General features: G+C 33.4%; 1 protein-coding gene across 1 annotated transcript in view; it reads left to right on the top strand.

Moving 5' to 3' along the window:
• LOC308421747 (complement factor H-related protein 4-like) overlaps nucleotides 1-20973 on the top strand; it is a gene marked incomplete at both ends in the record, with an annotated part of 82317 nt that overhangs the window by 18884 nt on the left and 42460 nt on the right. Inside the window, 3 exons of the mRNA XM_080918161.1 lie at nucleotides 3377-3571; nucleotides 3954-4136; nucleotides 13886-14056. Coding sequence (XP_080774287.1) covers nucleotides 3377-3571; nucleotides 3954-4136; nucleotides 13886-14056 — 549 coding nt within the window. The remainder of the gene's footprint in view (nucleotides 1-3376; nucleotides 3572-3953; nucleotides 4137-13885; nucleotides 14057-20973) is intronic.

The following is a 20973-nucleotide window of genomic DNA, read 5'->3' as shown; positions in this document are numbered from 1 at the left end:
TAGATGAATGGATACAAAAATTGTAGGACATTTACACAATGGAGTACTAATCAGCTATCAGATACAATGACTTTATGAAATTCTTAAGAAAATGAATGCATCTAGAGAATATCATCCTGAGACACGTTTAATTCTTAACTGCACCAAATAAATGTGGCCTTTAAAGTTGTTCCCTCCAAAAACCGAGGGAGTTTTTATTTTCCACCACCATGCTTACCAATAGTTCTCTTTTTGGAGAACTTTCAATTAATGAATGACCTCCTTGGAGACACTTAGCAACTTTTTTTTTCCAGATGAAAATTAATGTTGACAAATTAGATATTGCATAGATTTCTCCAGAGATTCTTTACTTTAGAACCTAAATTCCAATAGTATACAGAAAAGTTTTAACCTATTTACCCCACAGTAAAATGATCTGTCCAGAAAAAGAAGACTCAGACCTGAAATCATACTTCAAAATGATGATAGAGATGCTTAAACAAGAATGGGAGGAAAAGCATTAAGAAATAGAAGCTTTTAAAGAGGAAACACTAAAAACACTCAAAGAAATTAAAAAAAAAAAAAAAAAAAAAAAAAAAAAAAAAAAAACTAGAGGAAAACGGAACCAAAGAGATGAAGGAATTGAAGAAGGAATTGAAAATGGAAATGGAAACAATAAAGAAAACACTAAAAGAGACAACTCTGGCGGTAGAAATCCTAAAAAAAATCAGTATTCACAGATGCAAGCATCTCCAACAGACTAAAAGAGATGGAACAGAGAATCTTAGGGGCCAGAGACAACATGGAAAACATAGACAAAATAGTCAGAGAAGATGCAAAAACTAAAAAGCTTCTAACCCAAAATATCAAGAAGATCCAGGACACAATGAGAAGACCAAACCTAAGGATAATAGGAATAGAAGAGGGCGAAGAATATCAACTAAGAGACACTGTCAATATCCTCAACAAAATCATAATAGAAAACTTCCCTACCCTTAAGAATGAGATGACCATGAGCATAAAATAAGCCTACAGAACTCCAAATAGAGTGGACCAGAAAAGAAATTCCTCCCAACACATAATAGTCAAAACACCATGTGCCTAAAGAAAGAAAAAATACTAAAAGAAGTAAGGGAAAAAGGTCATGTAACATAGAAAGACAGATCAATCAGAATCACACCCTATTTCTCAACAGAGACTATGAAAGCTAGAAGATCCTGGACAGACATCATGCAGACCCTAAGAGAACACAAGTGTCAGCCCAAGCTACTATACCCAGCAAAACTCTCAATCACCATAGATGGAGAGACCAAGATATTCCAAAACAAAACTAAATTTACACAATATCTGACCACAAACCCAGCACTACAAAGAATTATAGGTGGAAAACCCAATACAAAAAGGGAAACTACATCCTAGTAAAAACAAGAAAATACCTAAGCAAGAAAACCAAAAGAAGAAAGACACACAGGCACAATTCTACCTCTAAAAGTAAAAATAGAAGGAAACAAAAACAACTATTCCTTAATATCTGTTAATATAAATGGACTCAGTTCCCCAATAAAAAGACATAGGCTACCAGACTGGATACATAAACAGAATCCATCATTTTGCTGTATACAGGAAACTCATCTCAGAGACAAAGACAGACACTATCTCAGACTAAAAGATTGGGAAAAGAAAAAAAACCTTCCAAGCAAACAGTCCCAAGAAGCAAGCTGTAGTGGCCATTCTAATATAGAATAAAGTAGATTTTCAACTAAAAGTTATCAAAAAAAGATAAGGAAGGACACATTTTACTTCGTACAGGGAAAATTTGTCAGGAGAAACTCTCAATCCTTAACATATAGGATCCAAATACAGGACCACCCATATTCATAAAAGAAATCCTACTAAAGCTCAAAAAATATGTTGCACCCCACACAATAATAGTGGGAGACCTCAATACCTCATTCAAATCAATGGACAGAGCATGGAAACAGAAACTGAACAAGGACGCAGTGAAACTAAAAACAGGTTATAAACCAATTGGAATTAATAGGCATCTACAGAATATTTCATCCTAAAACAAAAGAATACACCTTCTTCCCAGCACCTCAGAAAATTGGACATAGTACTACCTGAAGATCCAGTTATTTCACTTCTGGGCATATACCCCAGAAACACTCAAACATAGAACAAAGACACATGCAACACAATGTTCATAGCAGCCCTATTTTTAATAGCCAGAAGCCGGAAAGAACCCAGATGGCCTTCAGTAGATGAATAGATACAAAAATTGTGGTATATTTACACAATGCTGTACTACTCCGTTATCAGAAACAATGACTTTATGAAATTCTTAAGGAAATGGATGCACCTAGAGAATATCATCGGGAGTGAGGTAACCCAGCCAGAAAAGAACAGAACTAATATGCGGTTATTGATAATTGAATACTAACTGCATAAAGCTCTGAACACCCCAGAAACAACTTACAGACTATATGAAGATCAAGAAAAACAAAGTCCCCCCCCCAAAAAAGAAAATTATAAAATTATTATGTTTAATCTTTACACACAAGAAAACTATGACTAATGCCAGGGTACATCTTATTTTATATATACTTCATGCTCATTGTAACTAGTAATATTTTAATGCATATTATGAAACCTTTAAATAAATCAAGTACTGAAAAAGTGTATTCATATACTTTTATGCAAAAATGCTTTTAAAATCGGTACATTTCTTTGTTTTTTAAAATAAAGTTGTTCAATTTAAAAAAAGAAGTGAGAGGGAGGAAGGATGGGGGAACCCAAAAGGGAGAACATTTGGCATGTGAATAAATAAAATAATTAGTAAAATAAAACCAAAACTAATATGAATGAGAAAGCTAAAATAATTTTGTTTTTATACATTTTTGTTGAAATAACTTTTGACAAATTGCATGAGGTTTCTGGAAGCAGAATCATACTTCCTGAAAAATGTGATATTAGTTTCCTACTACAGTACAAACTATAATTAATCCTCATAAACTATAACAAATAAAAAGTAATTCCATATTACATATAAACTTATTATAAGGAACAATTCACTATGTCAATACAATGGTACAAGAACAGCTCTATATGATTCCAGATTAATACCATATTTTGGTTGCTGTGAACATTATAAATAAACAGTTATATTGGATTTTAACAAATATCTCTAATCCAATTCTCTGGTAGCATATCAGCTATAACTTGATTTCATGTTGAAACATCCTAACAAACCAAAGTTGTGTTTGTTTTATCTCCTTGTCCCATATACTTACTGTTTATCATGTAGTTTTTTTAATTAATTCAAAGTAATTTACTGATTAAGAGTTTTATATCTGATATTAGTGTTTTTGGTTTTTTATTTTATTTTATTTATTTCAAGGGAAATCTTGTGAGTTTCCACAGTTTAAAAATGGACATTTATATTATGAAGAAAGTCGGAGACCCTACTTTCCAACACAATTAGGAAAGCAGTACAGCTATTACTGTGTCAACGGGTTTGTAACCCCATCAAAGTCATACTGGAACTACCTTCGTTGCACAACAGATGGATGGCAGCCTAAAGTTCCATGCCTCAGTAAGTCAATGCCTTTGTCTTTATATTTAATCCTTTAAAGAGAAAGCACATACACAACTACAGTTAAGTTCCTCATGACAAAAAAAGACCAACAAAAGAATTTGTGAACAAAAGGCTAGTTTCTGTCCTTTGTGAGAAGTTCTTCATGAAATGTGTACATACAGTTGGGACTATGGAACACTTTATTACTTGCATATTTTATTTATATAAAGTAAAAATAAATGCTATTTATACAAAGTAAAACTAACATTTGTTATTAATTTTATGTTTGAATGTGCAGTATTCTTCATAAGCAGTTTCCAAGATAACAGAATATTTAACTTAGTTTAGTTTTAAACACATGAAAGCATTTTGTTTAATCTTTAACTTTTATATTTCGTAGAGCAATGTGTTTTCCATCATGTAGAGAATGGAGAATCTTCGTCATGGGAAAAAGTATATATTCAGGGTCAATCTGTAACAGTCAATTGTTACCCTGATTACAGTCTTCCAAATGGTCAAGACACAATGACATGTACAGAGAATGGCTGGTCTCCTCCTCCCAAATGCTTCCCTATGAGTATGAGTAAGTGACAGCCCTTAGATCACAAGATGCTCATGACTCTGTTTCATCTGTATTAACTGTTGTAAATTGCTTCATTGTTTCTAGTGTGTATGAGCAATACTGAATATTCTTGATAAGATTATAGCAAACGAAACACTCCTAGTAGATCTTAAGTTACAATGCAACAATACCAACCTTTTCTATATTTTATGGTACTATGTGCTTTGATATTACGTTGTCATTTGAGTCAAAACAATTATAAAATTAAACAATTAGGCAAAATAATTAAACACAACATTTATATATTAGTACTTCACAGAACTGCTAATTAATTCTGAATGCTCTGTGATATGTTACTGGCAAGATAATTCTTGAATAGTGTACATGGTCCAGTTTCAATGTGCTTCTCCAAATTTTGTCCCAATATATTTATGTTGTTTTAATTTCTTTCTGTTGTACATACTTATAAATGAATAATTTTTGTCATGTTTTATTATCTTTAAAATAAATATCTATAAATTATTACAACATCATATTGTTGATATGCATTTCTTTTAGCATCATTTAGGTTTTTAAAAATATAATCCTAAGTAAGAGTGTAGTTACTCATTTTAAAATGAAAATTTTGGCTTATTTCAACTTTAGTAATTGATTTGTTGGAAAGTTAAGAATTCTAAAAAATAGTCCTTTAGTTATTTAAGTTACAGATATTTTTTACTGCATATTGTCAACTTAATTTATGTAGAGTTGACTGACATTACTTTGCATTTTCAGAACAATTTTGAAATTTTCATGTAATATTGAGTCTTATTTTTATGAATGTGATACATATTTTAAAGTATAATCTGTTTTTGAATGCTTGTCAATTGCCTTTTATTATACCACATTGTTGATGAAAAACTTTTCTTGGCTTCATTCTTTTTAAGATGTTTGTCCTTTATTATTTAATCCCCAAAATTTTTTCTTTATTTATTTAAAATTTTAAATGATTAACATTATTGATATATTAAAAAAACCTTTACTGTGTTTCTATTTGATTTTTTATTATAGTTTTGATTATAACTTTGATTTTACATATTATTTCCAGAGTTTTCATTAATTGAGTTGCTCTACATGAATTTACAATATTTTAAATATATTTCTTGTGTATGTAATATTTAAGATCCTATTCAGGTATATTGCTTTAATTTTCTTTCTTCAAGTAACTTAAATATCTTGAAAGAACCAACAGCTTTATGCACATATTCCAAGACTTATCTATTAAAAGAATGATTTTTTCTTTAGGAATTGGTTCACACATATTTAGTATTCAGGTCAGTGGCAATGACAATTCAGTGTGATTATATGACTACAATTGTAATTAGAATGAACCTTTTCAGAAAATTATCTTTTCCCCTTCTTCAGTCTAAGTTCAATTCTACTACTGTAGGTATTAAAATTTCCATTGGGTACTGTTATGTATCATCTCAACTACATGATGTCAAAAGTTAATACAGTGTGATGTTTTGTTTTTTGTTTGATTACATGCTCATTTTCATAGTAATTTTAGTTTTTCTTTTAATCTTTTTTATTTGTTCCCATCTCATACAATACATCCTCATGACAGCCCCACATCCCTCAATTCCTCCCAGTCCCCTTTCTCCAATCTTTCCCATATGCACGGTTCTCACTTTTCCTTCTGGAAAGAGCAGGCATCTGAGGAATATCAGATGAACTCACCATAACAAAATTCAATAAGGCTTCATAGAAATTACCATACCAAAGCTGAAAAAAAAAATTCAGCAGGCAGAAAGGGGTCCGAAGAGCAGGCAATGAAGTCAGAGATACCCCACTTCCACTGTTTGTAGTCCCACAAATTCCCAAAGTAAGAAGGCACAGTGTGTATATACAGGGGATCTAATACAGAACCACTCTGGATCCATGATTAGAGCTTCAATCTCTGTAACACTATAAGTGCTGCTTAGTTGTTTTTGTGGACCATGTTCTCCTGGTGTTCTCTGAATTGTTCTATTGTTGTTAATTGTTGTCTTTGTGTCTCTGCATCTGTTTCCTTTTAGTTACTTGACTAAGCTCCCTGATGATGATTAGGCCAAGAAGTAATCTATGAGTATAACAGAATAATGAATGATTTTTTGTGGGGGACATGTTTGGTACCACCACCTTTGTCTCAACCATGCAGCTTTTCATTCTGGCCATCCACACATTGTTGGGTATGAACTCCCTACATGGATTGGGCCTAAAATTAGACCCGTCATTTGTTGGTCACTCCCATAAGTACTGAGGGACCATTATCTTAGCCCATCTTGCAGGCAGGACAGGTAGTGGGTCAAAGTTTTAAGCCTTGGTAGGTGTCCCAGTCCCACCATTGAATTTACCAGATTGCACACTTTTAAAAAAAGAAAAACTTGATTCTCCATTTGCCAGCAGCTACTAGGAGTGCAATTCTGTTCCCATCAGCTCTCCACGCTGGGATTGTTTTAGCTTACTCTTGGGCGAGACTTGGACATGCTCTCACAACCACTCTGGTTTCATATGTGAATCTTTTTCCGATATCATGAAAATAAGTTTTCCTTGAACTCATGTGTTTTTTTTTTCAGTCTTCCACTCCTTTTGCCTTTCTTCTGTGGTGTTCCTTGAGCATTGATTAGAGGGAATGTGAAAAAGACAACCCAAAATAAAGCTGCATATTTCAATCTCTTATTACCTGTGTGTTGAATACTTGTATGTATAGGTTCGAATGAATTCTACTTCAGACAGAAGCTGCTCTGGTAAGAGTTGAGAGTTGTGTTAAATTTTTGAAAATGCACCTCTCATATGAGTACTACATTTTATCATATTTCTGCTTCTACATTCTCATCTTCTTTTTCCCCTTCTTGACCCATTCTTTAATATTAATGGTTCAAAACACAAACATACACATACACACACACTTGCATATATACACACACAGTGTGTCCATGTACTCCTGGCAGTGTGAATGTACATGTTTTAGTTTTTGTCACTTGGGATTAGATAACTTATCAGAGAGTGGCTTATTTCTAGAGAAGATTAAATTTTCAGCAAATATTAATTGCCTTTTACTCTTAATCAAAGGGTAATGATTTTGTGATTTTCTCCATATACATTGGGATGTCAACTGCTATTGTAGTAAATTCACTTAAACAACCATATTTTTGTGATTTCATGGGTTTTGCCTGCCAGTCATAAAAAGAAAACATTATCTCAGAGTAGGCATCCTAGTTTTCTTGCCCTAAATGTCTTTTTCTCCTTCTAGGATGATGATTCCTCAAACCTTAGGTATAAAAATTATTTTGTAGAGTAACCAATATCACAGGTTTCTTTAGTGACCACTAAATTATATAAGACTTAATATCTTTAAAATTAGACATTACATTCATTTCTTTCTTTAACAGCTAAATTTAAATTATTCAAATATTAAATGAAAGTGCAGGTTGTAGAAAAGTCTTGTAAGGCACTATATTAATTTTATTAATCAATACATTATATAATACCTACATTAGCTTTAAGATATCTATATCCTTGAGCACCTTGAAGAAATATCTGGCTATCTTTCCTTGTCTTGTGATTTTTAGAAAAAGCTTGCACATGTATGGAAAATTATTTTGTGAGATCTATTTTGAGAAAATAGATATAGCATAATTAAATATTTCTTTCAATAACTATTATTTATTTGTGGATTTTCTCAGACCCTTAGTTTTTTGTGGAACTGTTCTGTTGTATGCAGCAGCTTCAGTACATGGACAACTAATACACACTTTCAAATTGTAATAATTATATTCTTCATATATTTTCTTGGGAGAGTGGTATAGTCTATGGTTTTTAATGATTCTCTTAATTTTAATTTGTCAAATGCAGGTCCACAATATTCCCCATTTTTAAAGTACGCAAAAACTTATAATGATAAAATCCCCATCATAGCTGATAATAATTTGTATCATAACTATTTTTCCCTAGTAGTATTTTAGGTCTTCTTGAATTTGATTAATTTAGGGATCTTTCATAGGATCAAAATGTAAAATTATTTTTTGTTATTTTAAATAACAAATTGCACTCTTAATTCTACTCACTTTTCAAAATTTTTCTTCTATTTTCCTAAAGTCTTACGAGGTCCTCAGTTAACTGACATGATTCTGTGTTCCTTGTCTATGTGAATGTTGAGTTCTGGGTTCCTAAAAGATCCAGTTATTCTTAAGCTGAAAGAAAGAGAGGGAGGGAAAGGGAGGAAAGAAGGAAGGGAATAAGGGAGCAAGAGAAAGAGATAGAGGATAAAAAAGAAAGAGAGAGAGAGGGAGGGAGGGAGATATGAAGGAAGTGAGAAAGGAAAGAAGGAAGGAAGGAAGGAAGGAAAGAAGACAATATTTTCCAGAGCTCTGACAATCTTTAAGATTATAGATTCATTTGGACAAAACCATGAAACCTATTTTAGAACAGATTATAAGTCCTTTAAATTTTCCTTTTTTAGAAAAAAAAACATTCTCAAAGGACTATGATGATATGTTTTTAAACCTATATGGTTGTTTGTTTTTTTTTTTTTAATTTTGTTTTCTCTTTTCTTTTGGCCTAATAATGTGAATGATTTTCATTATTTCAGGTCTTCATGTACAAATGACTAATGGCTAATTTTGTATCTTTTAATATTGTAAATCTTTAAGCTGCTGTGCATATACTAAATTTTTCTTACTTTTTACACTTTTAGAGAAATGTTCAGTATCAGATATAGAAATTGAGAACGGATTTTTTTCTGAATCTGAATTTACATATGTTCTAAATAGAAAAACATGGTACAGATGTAAACAAGGGTATGTAACAAGTACTGGAGAAACATCAGGATCAATTACTTGCCTTCAAAATGGATGGTCGCCTCAACCCTCATGCATTAGTGAGTATTTTATTATATTGTTGCAATTATACTGATGTTGCATAGGAGTTTAATTTTATTCTGTTTGTATATGACTGATATTGTTTCATTTGTAGACAGGTTTTCATATTTAGAAAAAAATTCACATTTTTTTCTATTTAGACTTATTGTAAAATCGCATTGTAAAATCTCAGTTCATTCGCCTTGTCAATGCTTTAAAATATCCTATAGTTTTGAATCTAGTGAATGAGTATTCAATGAGCTGAAAATCCTTAAATATGTGATAGTCTCATAATATGTATTTGACACTATTAGTTAAGGTCGATGTCAGAACATTTCCCTCTTAAGAGGTCTTTCTAAATATTTTGATATTAGAAAGGAAGAAATAGGAAGGCTACTGATTTGTTTGAGTTAATTTTGTATCCAGCAACTTTGCTGAACTTGTTTATCAGCTGTAGGAGTTCTCTGGTGGAATTTTTGGGGTCACTCAAGTACACTATCATGTCATCGGCAAAGAGTGATGTTTTTATCTCTTCCTTACCGATTTGTATCCCCTTGATCTCCTTTTGCTGTCTAATTGCTCCAGCCAGGACTTCCAGTATTATGTTGAATAGGTAGGGAGAGAGTGGGCAGCCTTGTGGAGTCCCTGATTTTAGTGTGATCCCTTCAAGTTTCTCGCCATTAAGTTTGATGTTGGCTGTTGGTTTGCTGTATATTGCTTTTATTATGTTTAAGTATGGGCCTTGGATTCCTGTTCTTTCCAGGACTTTTAACATGAAGGGGTGTTGGATTTTGTCGAATGCTTTCTTAGCGTCTAGTGAGATGACCATGTGTTTTTGGTCTTTGAGTTTGTTTATATGGTGGATTACGGTGATGGATTTCCTTATGTTAAACCATCCCTACATCTCAGGGATGAAGCCTACTTGGTCATGATGAATGATCGTTTGGATGTGTTCTTTGATTCGGTTTGCAAGGATTTTGTTGAGTATTTTTGCATCAATGTTCATAAGTGAGATTTGTCTGAAGTTCTCTTTCCTTGTAGGGTCTTTGTGTGGTTTAGGTACGAGGGTTATTGTAGCCTCAAAAAATGAGTTGGGTAATATTCCTTCTGATTCTATATTTTGGAATAGTTTGGCGAGTATTGGTGTTATATCCTCAATAAAAGTCTGATAAAATTCTGTATTGAAACCGTCTGGACCTGGGCTTTTTTTGGTTGGGAGGCTTTTGATGACTTCTTCTATTTCTTTAGGTGTTATAGGGTTATTTAGATGGTTTACTTGGTCCTTGTTTAACTGAGGGACCTTGTATTTGTCTAAGAATTTGTCCATTTCTTCCAGATTTTCGAATTTTGTGGAGTATAAAATTTTGTAGTAGGATCTGATGATTTCTTGAATATCCTCAGTTTCAGTTGTTATGTCGCTTCTTTCCTTTCTGATTTTATTAATTTGGATACTCTCTCTTTGCCCTCTAGTTAGTCTGGCTAGGGGTTTATCAATCTTGTTGATTTTCTCAAAGAAGCAACTCTTGGTTTTGTTGATTTTTTCAATGGTTCTTTTTGTTTCTATTTGGTCTATTTCTGCCCTAATTATGATTATTTATTGCCATCTACTCTTTTTGGGTATATCTGCTTCCTTTTGTTCTAGGGCTTTTAGCTGTGCTGTCAGGTTGCTGATGTGAGCTCTGTCCAGTTTCTTTTTTGAAGCACTTAGGGCAATGAGTTTTCCTCTGAATACTGCTTTCATTGCATCCCATAGATTTGGGTATGTTGTGTTTTCATTTTCGTTGAATTCTAGAAGATCCTTAATTTCTTTCTTTATTTCTTTTTTGACCCTGCTATCCTTTAACAGAGCATTGTTTAGTTTCCATGTGTATGTGGGCTTTTTGTTGTCTTTGTTGTTTTTAAAGACCAGCCATAGCCCATGGTGATCTGAGAGGATGCATGGGAGAATTTCAATCTTCTTATATCGATGGAGACTCGTTCTGTGTCCAATTATGTGGTCAATTTTCAAGAAGGAGCAATGGGGTGGTGATAAGAAGGTGTATTCTTTTACTTTGGGATAGTATGTTCTGTATATATCTATTAATTCTAGTTGGTTCAAATCAGTAGCCTTCCTATACTCAAAGGACAAACATGTGGAGAAAGAAATTAGGGAAAAGGTACCCTTCTCAATCCTTACAAAAACTATGAAATACCTTGGTGTGACTCTAACTAAGCAAGTGAAGGACCTGTATGACAAGAACTTCAAACCTCTAAAGAAAGAAATTGAGGAGGATCTCAGAAAATGGAAAGATCTCCCATGCTCATGGATTGGTAAAATCAACATCTTAAAAATGGCTATCCTACCAAAAGCAATCTACAGATTCAATGCAATCCCCATCAAAATTCCAACCCAGTTCTTAACTGAGTTGGAAAGATCAATGTGCAATTTCATATGGAATAACAAAGGACCTAGAATAGTGTAATCCATCCTCAACAACAACAACAACAAAAAAAAAAAAATTTGCTGGAATCACTATCCCTGACCTCAAGCTATATTACAAGGCAATTGTGCTGAAAACTGCATGGTACTGGTACAGAAATAGGCATGTGGATCAATGGAATAAAATAGAAGATCCAGAAATGAGCCCTCATGTATATGGTCACCTGATCTTTGACAAAGGAGCAGTAAACATTCAATGTAAAAAGGACAGCCTATTCAACAAATGGTGCTGGTCCAACTGGCACTCAGCATGCAAAAGAATGAAAATAGACCCGTTCTTATCTCCTTGTACAATGCTCAAGTGTAAGTGGATCAAAGATCTCCACATTAAACCAGATACACTGAAACTTTAGATGAGAAAGTAGGGAAAACCTTAGAACACATAGGCACAGTAGAAAATTTTCTGAACAAAATACCAATGGCTCAAGCTCTAAGGTCAAAGATTAACAAATGGGACTTAATGGATTGCAAAGTTTCTGTAAAACTAAGGACATCGTCAAGAAAACAAAACGGCAACCAACAGAATGGGAAAAGATCTTTACCAACACCACATCAGATAGAGGCCTAATATCCAAGGTGTAAAAGGAACTCAAAAAGCTAGACACCAGAGAATCAAATAACCCTATTAAAAAATGGGGTACAGAGCTAAACAAAACGTTTTCAGTTGAGGAACACCGAATGGCCAAGAAACATCTGAGGAAGTGCTCCACATCCTTAGCCATCAGGGAAATGCAAATCAAAACAACCCTGAGATTCCACCTCACACCAGTCAGATTGGCCAAGATCCAAAACTCAGATGACAGCAGATGCTGGCAAGGCTGCGGAGAAAGAGAAACACTTCTCCATTGTTGGTGGGGTTGCAAGCTAATACAACCACTCTGGAAGTCTGTCTGGCGATACCTAGAAAATTGTATATAGTACTACCTGAAGACCCAGCTATTCCACTTCTGGGCATATACCCCAGAGACACTTTAATACACAACAAAGATATATGCACCACAATGTTCATAACGGCTCTATTTATAATAGCCAGAAGCTGGAAGGAACCCAGATGTCCTTCAGAAGATGAATGGATTCAAAAATTGTGGTACAATTACACAATGGAATACTACTCAGCCACCGGAAACAATGACTTAACCAAATTCTTAAGAATATGGCTGCATCTAGAGAATATCATCCTGAGTGAGATAACCCAGTCATAAAAGAACAGACATAATATGCAGTCACTGATAGTGGGATGCTAACCCCAGAGGCTTGCACTCCCACAGAAACAACTCATAGACTGTATGAAGTCTAAGAAATAAAGAAAACAAATATATATATATATATATATATATATATATATATATATATATATATATATATATATATATATATATATTTACAAAACAAGAAGACTTTGACTATTTCCATGTTGCGTTTTGTTTTGCATGTACTTTACCCTTATTGTAACTATTAGGTTTTCAATGCATACTGTCAAGCCCTTGAAAAAAATCAAGTACTGACTAAAAAATATATTCACATGGTTTCATGTAAAAATTATTTCAATGTCTGAAAAAACAGTACTGACAAAAATGTATAAATTTAATCATAAAATGTTTAAAATCTGTACATTTATCTTTGTTTTGTAAAATAAAGTCGTTTAAAAAAAAAAAATTTCAAGAGTAACAGAAATGATAACAGAAAAAAAAATAAAGGAAGAAATAAATTCAGATACCAGCCAATATAGGTGTTCGTAAACATTCCCTTGTTTCAGGATATACAGTTAATGAATATTTTCTAGTATTAACAATTAGTTCATCTAATCTTATTTATTAGAAAAAATACCCAGTGCTATTTCTCAAGAAGTATTCAACATTCTTTAAATAAGGTGATTTAAGATATTCCCTAATTTTGTAATATTTAATATTTTTCATCTACTGTTATTTTACGGGATCTAATTAAAGAAAAGGCAATTAAAATTATTCTCATGACTTTATTGGACTTTCTTACTGTAACAGAGAAAACCTTTGATATAATACCTGTTTTAAATTTACATAATCTACTTTTTTATATTTTATGAGTCATTTGAACTACAAAATTTGATACCTTAATTCGAAAAATGCCATCATACTTACTTAAAAATATACATTTGAACATGTCTTTATGTATAAAGAATTGAGCTGAGAAATTATTTATAAAATAAATTTTTATAAAAGTTTAAGAAAGGTGATTAATGCTATATAGAAGTATATTTTTCATTTTAACTACTTTCAAGAAAATAAATTACTGATGGTATCCTTAGGTTCCTTCAACACATTATTTAATTTGTTATCATATACTAATCTATAAAAACTTTTGTTTTCATGAGAATTATTCATATTGATTACTGACATATTAGAAATAAAATTATCACTTTTATTTTTCATTAGAGTCTTGTGATATGCCTGTTCTGAAGAATGCTGCAACTAAGAGTAATAGCACATGGTTTAAACTCAATGACAAATTAGACTATGAGTGTCACGTTGGATATGAAACAAAATATAAACATACAAAAGGCTCTATAATGTGCACTTCTTATGGATGGTCTGATATACCCTCATGTAATAGTGAGTACTATTTTCTCTTGAACATTTTAAAATAAAAATTAATATTTGTGTTATTTAAAATGAAATTCCTAGGTTCTTCCTTAAGATTCAATATAACCTAAGCAAAAGGACTGCTTTGCAAGCTATTGATTGTAATATTTGCATTTATCTCATTTCATTCATTTATTTATACTGTGTGTATACACATATACATGTTTGTGTTTGTGGAGGTGTGTATACTGTACTGCACATGTAGGTGTCAGAGAACCTGTGAGACTTGGCTCTCTCTTTGCATCTTATGGGTCTGAGGGATTGGACTCAGGACTCCAGACTTAGCAGCAAGCATTCTCACTGATTGAGACATATTTGGCCTGATAATCTGCTTTAAACATAATATATTTGTGCGTCGTATATGGCACCATATTATGATTCTAGCAATTATGACCCTGAATCAAGATATATTAAGTTTGAGGTTATATGAGGCTATATACTAAAGTTCTGTTTCCAAAAGCAAACAAACTGAAAATTTAATTAAACTAATGCATCCTTTGTGTGACCTAGGTGTATCATGAATCTCTGATTAGAGGACACTTCTTTTGTTATTGAAACACTTAGGTAGACTATGTCTCAGTTATCAAAATTATGATGAAATAAGGAATTAGGTCATGAAAATTTGGGGGCTTGAAAGAAGGCTCAGTAGGTAAGAGCAAGAGCTACTCTTCCAGAAGTCCGGAGTTCAATTCCCAGAAAGCACAAGGTGGTTTACAACCATCTGCAATGAGTTCTGATTCCCTCTTCTGATATGCAGGTATACAAGCAGATTGAGTGCTCATGTACATAAAGTAAACCTTTAAAAACATAAGGAAAAGAAAGAAAATGTGAACAGTTTGAGGACAGAGAATGAAGGACAATTAAATTGCAAAACCTTGTGACAATTTAACCAAATTTGAAAATGCCATACTCATAGAAGAGAAAGAAGTCTCATACATGTCAGGAGAAGAACAAATGACACTCAAATGTCTACCTAATCATCAAATGGATGCACCCAACATTGTGACATGTATGCAACGCAAGTGGATTGGAAAACCAGTATCAAAGGCAGTTTGTGGGCTTTAAGATATATTAAATTTCAGAGGATGGGTATAAAGGTGTAGCATAACTTAGAGTGGGCATAGATTTTCCTTTAAAGGAAAATGATGTTGGTTATTATATGAGCGATTACTACCATGGCAAACATTATCAGAATCTTTGGATCATTATTTTGTGAAGGTAAACTAACAATGAGGAGCTGATGCTAGAGATGCTAAATAGGAGAACATCTAGAGGTGAGATCTTCTGTCATCTATAAAGTCCTATAAAGTATGATTCAGTTTGGAAAGCACTGTAGGCTGTAAACATTTGTATTCATATTGTTAAAGAATAACCTTTCCATTGAGGTTTATATCTTGTTTATATCTCATTTTCTTAAATCTATTAAGATATAAGATGCCATATTTTATAATAATTTTTATGATTATACTATTCTTGACAAAACATTTCAGCTTTTATGGGAAAATATGTTTGCCTCTCATAATATATGCTGATTATTGTAAACATTCCTCTGCTTCAAGTTCCTCCTCACCTCCTGTCTCATCTGAATCCATCCACTTCTGTTTCTCATTAGAAAGTGAACACTCCTCTATGAAATATAATAAAATAAAACAGAGTATTGTAAAATAAAGACTAACATGTTTGGATAGAAGATAACAATCAAACAAGAAAAAAACCTAGAAAAGGCACAAGAAAGCTCTGTGAACACAAGACCCATTTATTTGCAGACTTGGAAATCCCATCAAGACGCAAACACGAAATGGTAGCTACAATATATAAACAAAGAATCATTAGGAAGAATAGATAATATATAAATAATATAAAATAAAAACAAATTAAAATCATATAAATTATTTTGTAAAAAATGAGAAGCCATGATATGTTTTAAAGAGACAAGGACCCCATATAAGCCTTTGATTTCATTTCTGTTGGCCATTTGTTGTTATGCATTCAGCTTACACTTATGAGTAATTTCGTTTCTAGTTAAGGATACTGTGAATAAAACTATAATTTTATCTACAAGGTGTTATCAATTAGAGCTTTCTTCTTGGTTAGGCATGAGGACATCTATCCATTTTTCCTTTCAGCTCTAGGAACCCAAGTGTTGCAGACTTATGAATTCTACCTCAGTTTCTGTAAGTTCATAGGACACTGATCCAGATCATTTTGTCTTAGAGGGCATTATTTTCTTGGTGTCTTCCATCTTTTCTGGTTTTGCATTCATTCTGCCTCCTCTTCTGCATTTTTCCCTGATCCTTCTTGAGAGGGATGTGATGGAGACTTACCTCTATGGCTGAGTATTCAGTGATTTCTACATAATGTCTGCCTATGGATCTTTGTAATTATTCCCATCAGCTGCAGGAGGAAACATCTATGATACTGACAAAATTATGCCACCATTCTATGAATATAAAGGGATTGCAGGTGGCATCATTTTACTCTTAAGGGTGGTTTATTTGCTTGCTTGCTTGTTTTCATTCTTAAAACAGTAGTATTTCATTTTTCCCTAGTTCCCTGTTCTATATACTGTCAAGATCTTTGTTAAGTAGTGCTGGGTATGTAGTAGGCTTTAAGTCAAGTCAGATTTTCTTTGGTTACTTTCCCAAGTTTGTGTCACCATTTTTCTAACATAGTTTGCAAGCATAACACACTGTAGATCCAAGAGTTTGTGGTTTGACTGGTGTTTGTTTCTCCTCTGGTAACATAGAATGGAGGTGTATCAAAAATGCAAGCATGTAGATGTCTTTGTGTCTCTATTAGGCACCAATTCAACTTTCTTTTTTTAATTTTATTGTATATTCTATGTATTTACATTTCAAATGTTATATCCACCCCCATTATTTTCTCTCCTCTCCCTCAACTTGCTCCCAAGAAGGTGCTCCCTCTCCCATTTACTCTCTCAACCTCAGTACCTTGACTTCAACATTCTATATTCACTGAAATGCATTCAGGTTGCCTTCAACTTGAAGTCTTGCTGCCAATTTGTGAAGGACAATGTTACTTTGGCAATAGTCTGAGTTGCTTGAGAGTTCATGTAGGACCCATTTGGCCAACAATTCAGCTATGGGTAACTAAATCCTCATAATGGAAGCTTCATTCAGTGATAATAAATCACTAAATGATTTAGTGTGGCTCTATCCCCGCCCATTCTTTTGTGATTTCATTTATATTTCTTTTTTGTGTGTGTGCATGCACATGTGTGTGTGAGTGTGTGTGTGTGTGTGTGTGTGTGTGTGTGTGTGTGTGTGTGTGTGTTTTGAAAACTTCAACTGCATTTGATTTTTATCCCGTCCACAAGTCAGCCTTAATTTTAGCTGTTTCTCCCAGTATTATGTTTGTTGTCTGTCTTCTCCCCCACTCCCATTTAATCTAACACCCCACCTAGCCATTGTTAATTATTTATTCTATTTCTTTTTCTTAGGGAGAGTATCTCCAGTCTTTTCTCTGTAACTAACCTATATGGCTATATACATTTTAGCTAACTATCATTAAATTAACAGCTAATCTCCACATATGAGTGACTGCATATCATATCTGTCTTCCTAGTTCTAAATTACCTCACTCAGCAAAAATGATTTTGCTCGCTCCAGTCACTCACTGACAAATTTCATGTTTTTATATTTTAATATATAAGTAATATAATATTGTGGAACTACTCTTGGTTTCTTTATCAGTTAATATATTGAGGGATGTCTAGGTTACTTCAAATTTCTAGCTATAATAAATAGAGTTACAGTGAATATATTTGAGCAACTCTCTCTGTGGTAGAAGGAAGTGTCCTTTGGGTGTATACCAAGTTATGTTATAGCTGGATCTTGAGGTACAACAATCATATGTTGGGTAATACATTTGGACTCTTTTGTGTTGGTTTAATACTCAAGATGAACAAGGAGGTAATGATGCATTGTTTTGCCCATTTGACAGTTCCTGTGTGAATCTACAACAAGATAAAAATGTTAGTATATTGAGATAATCCATTACCACATATGAAAATTTTGACCCTAGTAAAAAGCCCAATGGATAAATATCCATCTAATGAGAGAGTAAAGTAATAAACCATTTTAAATATTTGCGGGTATAGAAGAAAAGAGTTAAAATAGTATTTAAACAGAACCAAGAAAATAGAAATGCAGGTCATCACATTTTATAATGTTACTTAAAATGTTACAATTTCACATTAGTGAAAATAAAGTAGGATGATTCTTCTGAGAAGCATTTTGTTTCAATGAAAATAAAATAACATGCTAAAGGTTTCATTATTTTAGTAAATTTAATGAAGAAGGATAATAGGAAAATTTCAACCAAGATTCTATCAGATTAGTACAATTGGAAATCAAGAACAATTCTCATTTTAGTGATAACCTACATATTTATTTATTTAATATTATGTGTATACATTAATATTTATACGTACCTTAAGAAAATTGAAAACATTTTGGGTTGTAATTGAACGGTACAACAAAATATATTCATATACTTTTTGAATAAAAACAATAATTTTGTCATTGTATTTCTTTATTTCTCACATAATGAATACAACATAAGGAAGTTTTTCTCTCTCTTTCTCTATCTATATATCTATCTATCTATCTCATTAGTACTTTGTCTTTACATTTGAGATGTTATGCATTTACCCTGCCTGCTCCCATTCCCCTCTCACTCCAATTGACTTCACAAAAGTGCACTCTCCCCTGATCCCCCTCTCAACTTCCTTGGCATTTATCTACATTGGTAAAACTTTCCCTCTCTGGAACAAAAGCTTTTTCTCACATTGATGCCAGACAAGGCTATCTTCAGCTACATACGAAACTGGATCAATAGGTCTCTCAAAGTGGACACAGAGGTTGGTGTTTTACTCCATGGCAGTTTTGGAGGGTTTGGTTGGTTGATAATGTTATCTTCCCATGAGGTTGCAACCCCTTTCAACTCCTTTGGTCCTTTATTTAGCAACCTCATTAGGATCCCTGAGTTCAGACTGATCCTTAGCTGCAAGCATTCTCAGCTGTATCTATATGACTTTAGCATAGTCCCTGAAGTGGCATCTCTGTCTAGTTTCTCCCAGTAAGTACTTTTGTGGATCAGCTATAGTGCTTGAATTTGTTGACTGCATATGTGGTAGATCTCCAGGTGAGGGGGCTTCTGAGTGATCTTTTCTTCAATCTCTGCTTCTCTCTTTGACCTTGCATTTCCTCCCACAAGAGTTTTGTTCTCTTTTCTAAGAAGGACTGAGGCCTCCCCAATTTGGCCTTCCTTCTTTTTGAGCTTTATAATGTCTGTGAATTGTTTCTTGGGTATTGGGTATTTTGAGCTTTTAGGGGCTACTATCCTTTTATCAATGAGTGGATACCATGTGTATTCTTTTGTGACTGGGTTACCTCACTCAGGATGATATTCTCTAGTTCCATCCATTTGCCTATGAATTTATGAGGTCATTGTTTCTAATACCTGAGTAGTACTCCATTGTGTAAATGTAACATACATTCTGCATCTATTCATCTTTTGATGGACATTTGGGTTCTTTCAAGCTTCTGGATATGATAAATAAGGCTGCTATAAACGTGGTGGAGCATGTGTCCTTGTTACATGTTGGAACAGCTTTGGGAAATAGACCTGGGGTGAAATAGCTGGGTTTTCAGTTAGTACTACATTCAGTTTTCTGAGGAACCAGCAAATTGATTTCCAGATTGATTGTACCAGCTCACAACTCAACCAAGAGTGGAGAAGTGGTCCTCTTTCTCCACATTCTCACCAGCATTTTTGTCACCTGAGTTTTTTTATCTTAGCCATACTAACTGGTGTGAGGTGGAATCTCAGGGATGTTTTTAATTGCATTTCCATGATGATTGAGGATATTGAGCATTTCTTTAGGTGATTCTAAGCCATTCGATGTTCTTCAGCTGAGAATTCTTTTTATCTCTGTACCCCATTTTAATAGGATTATTTAATTTTCTATAGTCTAGTTTTCTGAGTTCTTTGTATATATTGGATACTAGCCCTCTATCAGATATAGAATTGGTAAAAATTCTTTCCCAATCTTTCGACTGCTGTTTTGTCTTAACATTGACTTAAGCCTCACAGAAGCTTTGCAATTTTATAAGGTCCCATTTGTCAATTCTTGATTATAGAGCATAAGCCATTTGTGCTCTGTTCAGGAAATATTCCCATGTGCCTATGTGTTATAAGCTCTTTCTACTTTCTCTTCTAATAGTTTCAGTGTACCTGGTTTTGTACTGAGATCTTTGACCTACTTAGTCTTCAGCTTTGTGCAAGGAAATAGGAAAGAATGGATTTGCATCTTTCTGCATGCTGACTGCCAGTTGTATCAACACCATTTGATGAAGAGACTGTCCTTTACCCATTGAATGTTTTTAGGTACTTTTACAAAGATCAAGTAACTTTAGGTGTGTGGGTTCATTTCTGGGTCCTCAATTCTGTTCCATTGATCTACCTGCCTATCTCTGTACCAATACCATGCAGTTTTTATCACAATCTCTTTGTAATAAAGCTTGAGGTCAGGGATGGTGATTCCCACAAAAGTTTTCTTGTTGTTGAGAATAGATTTCAATATTCTAGATTTTTTGTTATTTCAGATGAATTTCCAAATTCCTTTTTTCAACTCTATGAATAATTGAGTAGCAATTTTGATGAGAATTGCATTGAATCTGTAAATTACTTTTGGCAAGATGGTCACTTTTACAATGTTGATTCTGCCAATTCATGAACAAGAGAGATCTTTCCATCTTCTAAGATCTTCTTCAATTTCCTTCTTCAGAGTCATGAAGTACTTGTCATACAGATCCTTCGTGTGCTTGGTTAGGGTCACACAAAGGTATTTTATAGTC

The sequence above is a fragment of the Micromys minutus genome (assembly GCF_963924665.1).
Source record: "Micromys minutus genome assembly, chromosome: 6".
In the NCBI taxonomy this organism is placed as follows: Eukaryota; Metazoa; Chordata; class Mammalia; order Rodentia; family Muridae; genus Micromys; species Micromys minutus.
Note: the sequence above shows the minus strand (reverse complement) of the source record. Positions and strands in the feature narration are given on the sequence as shown.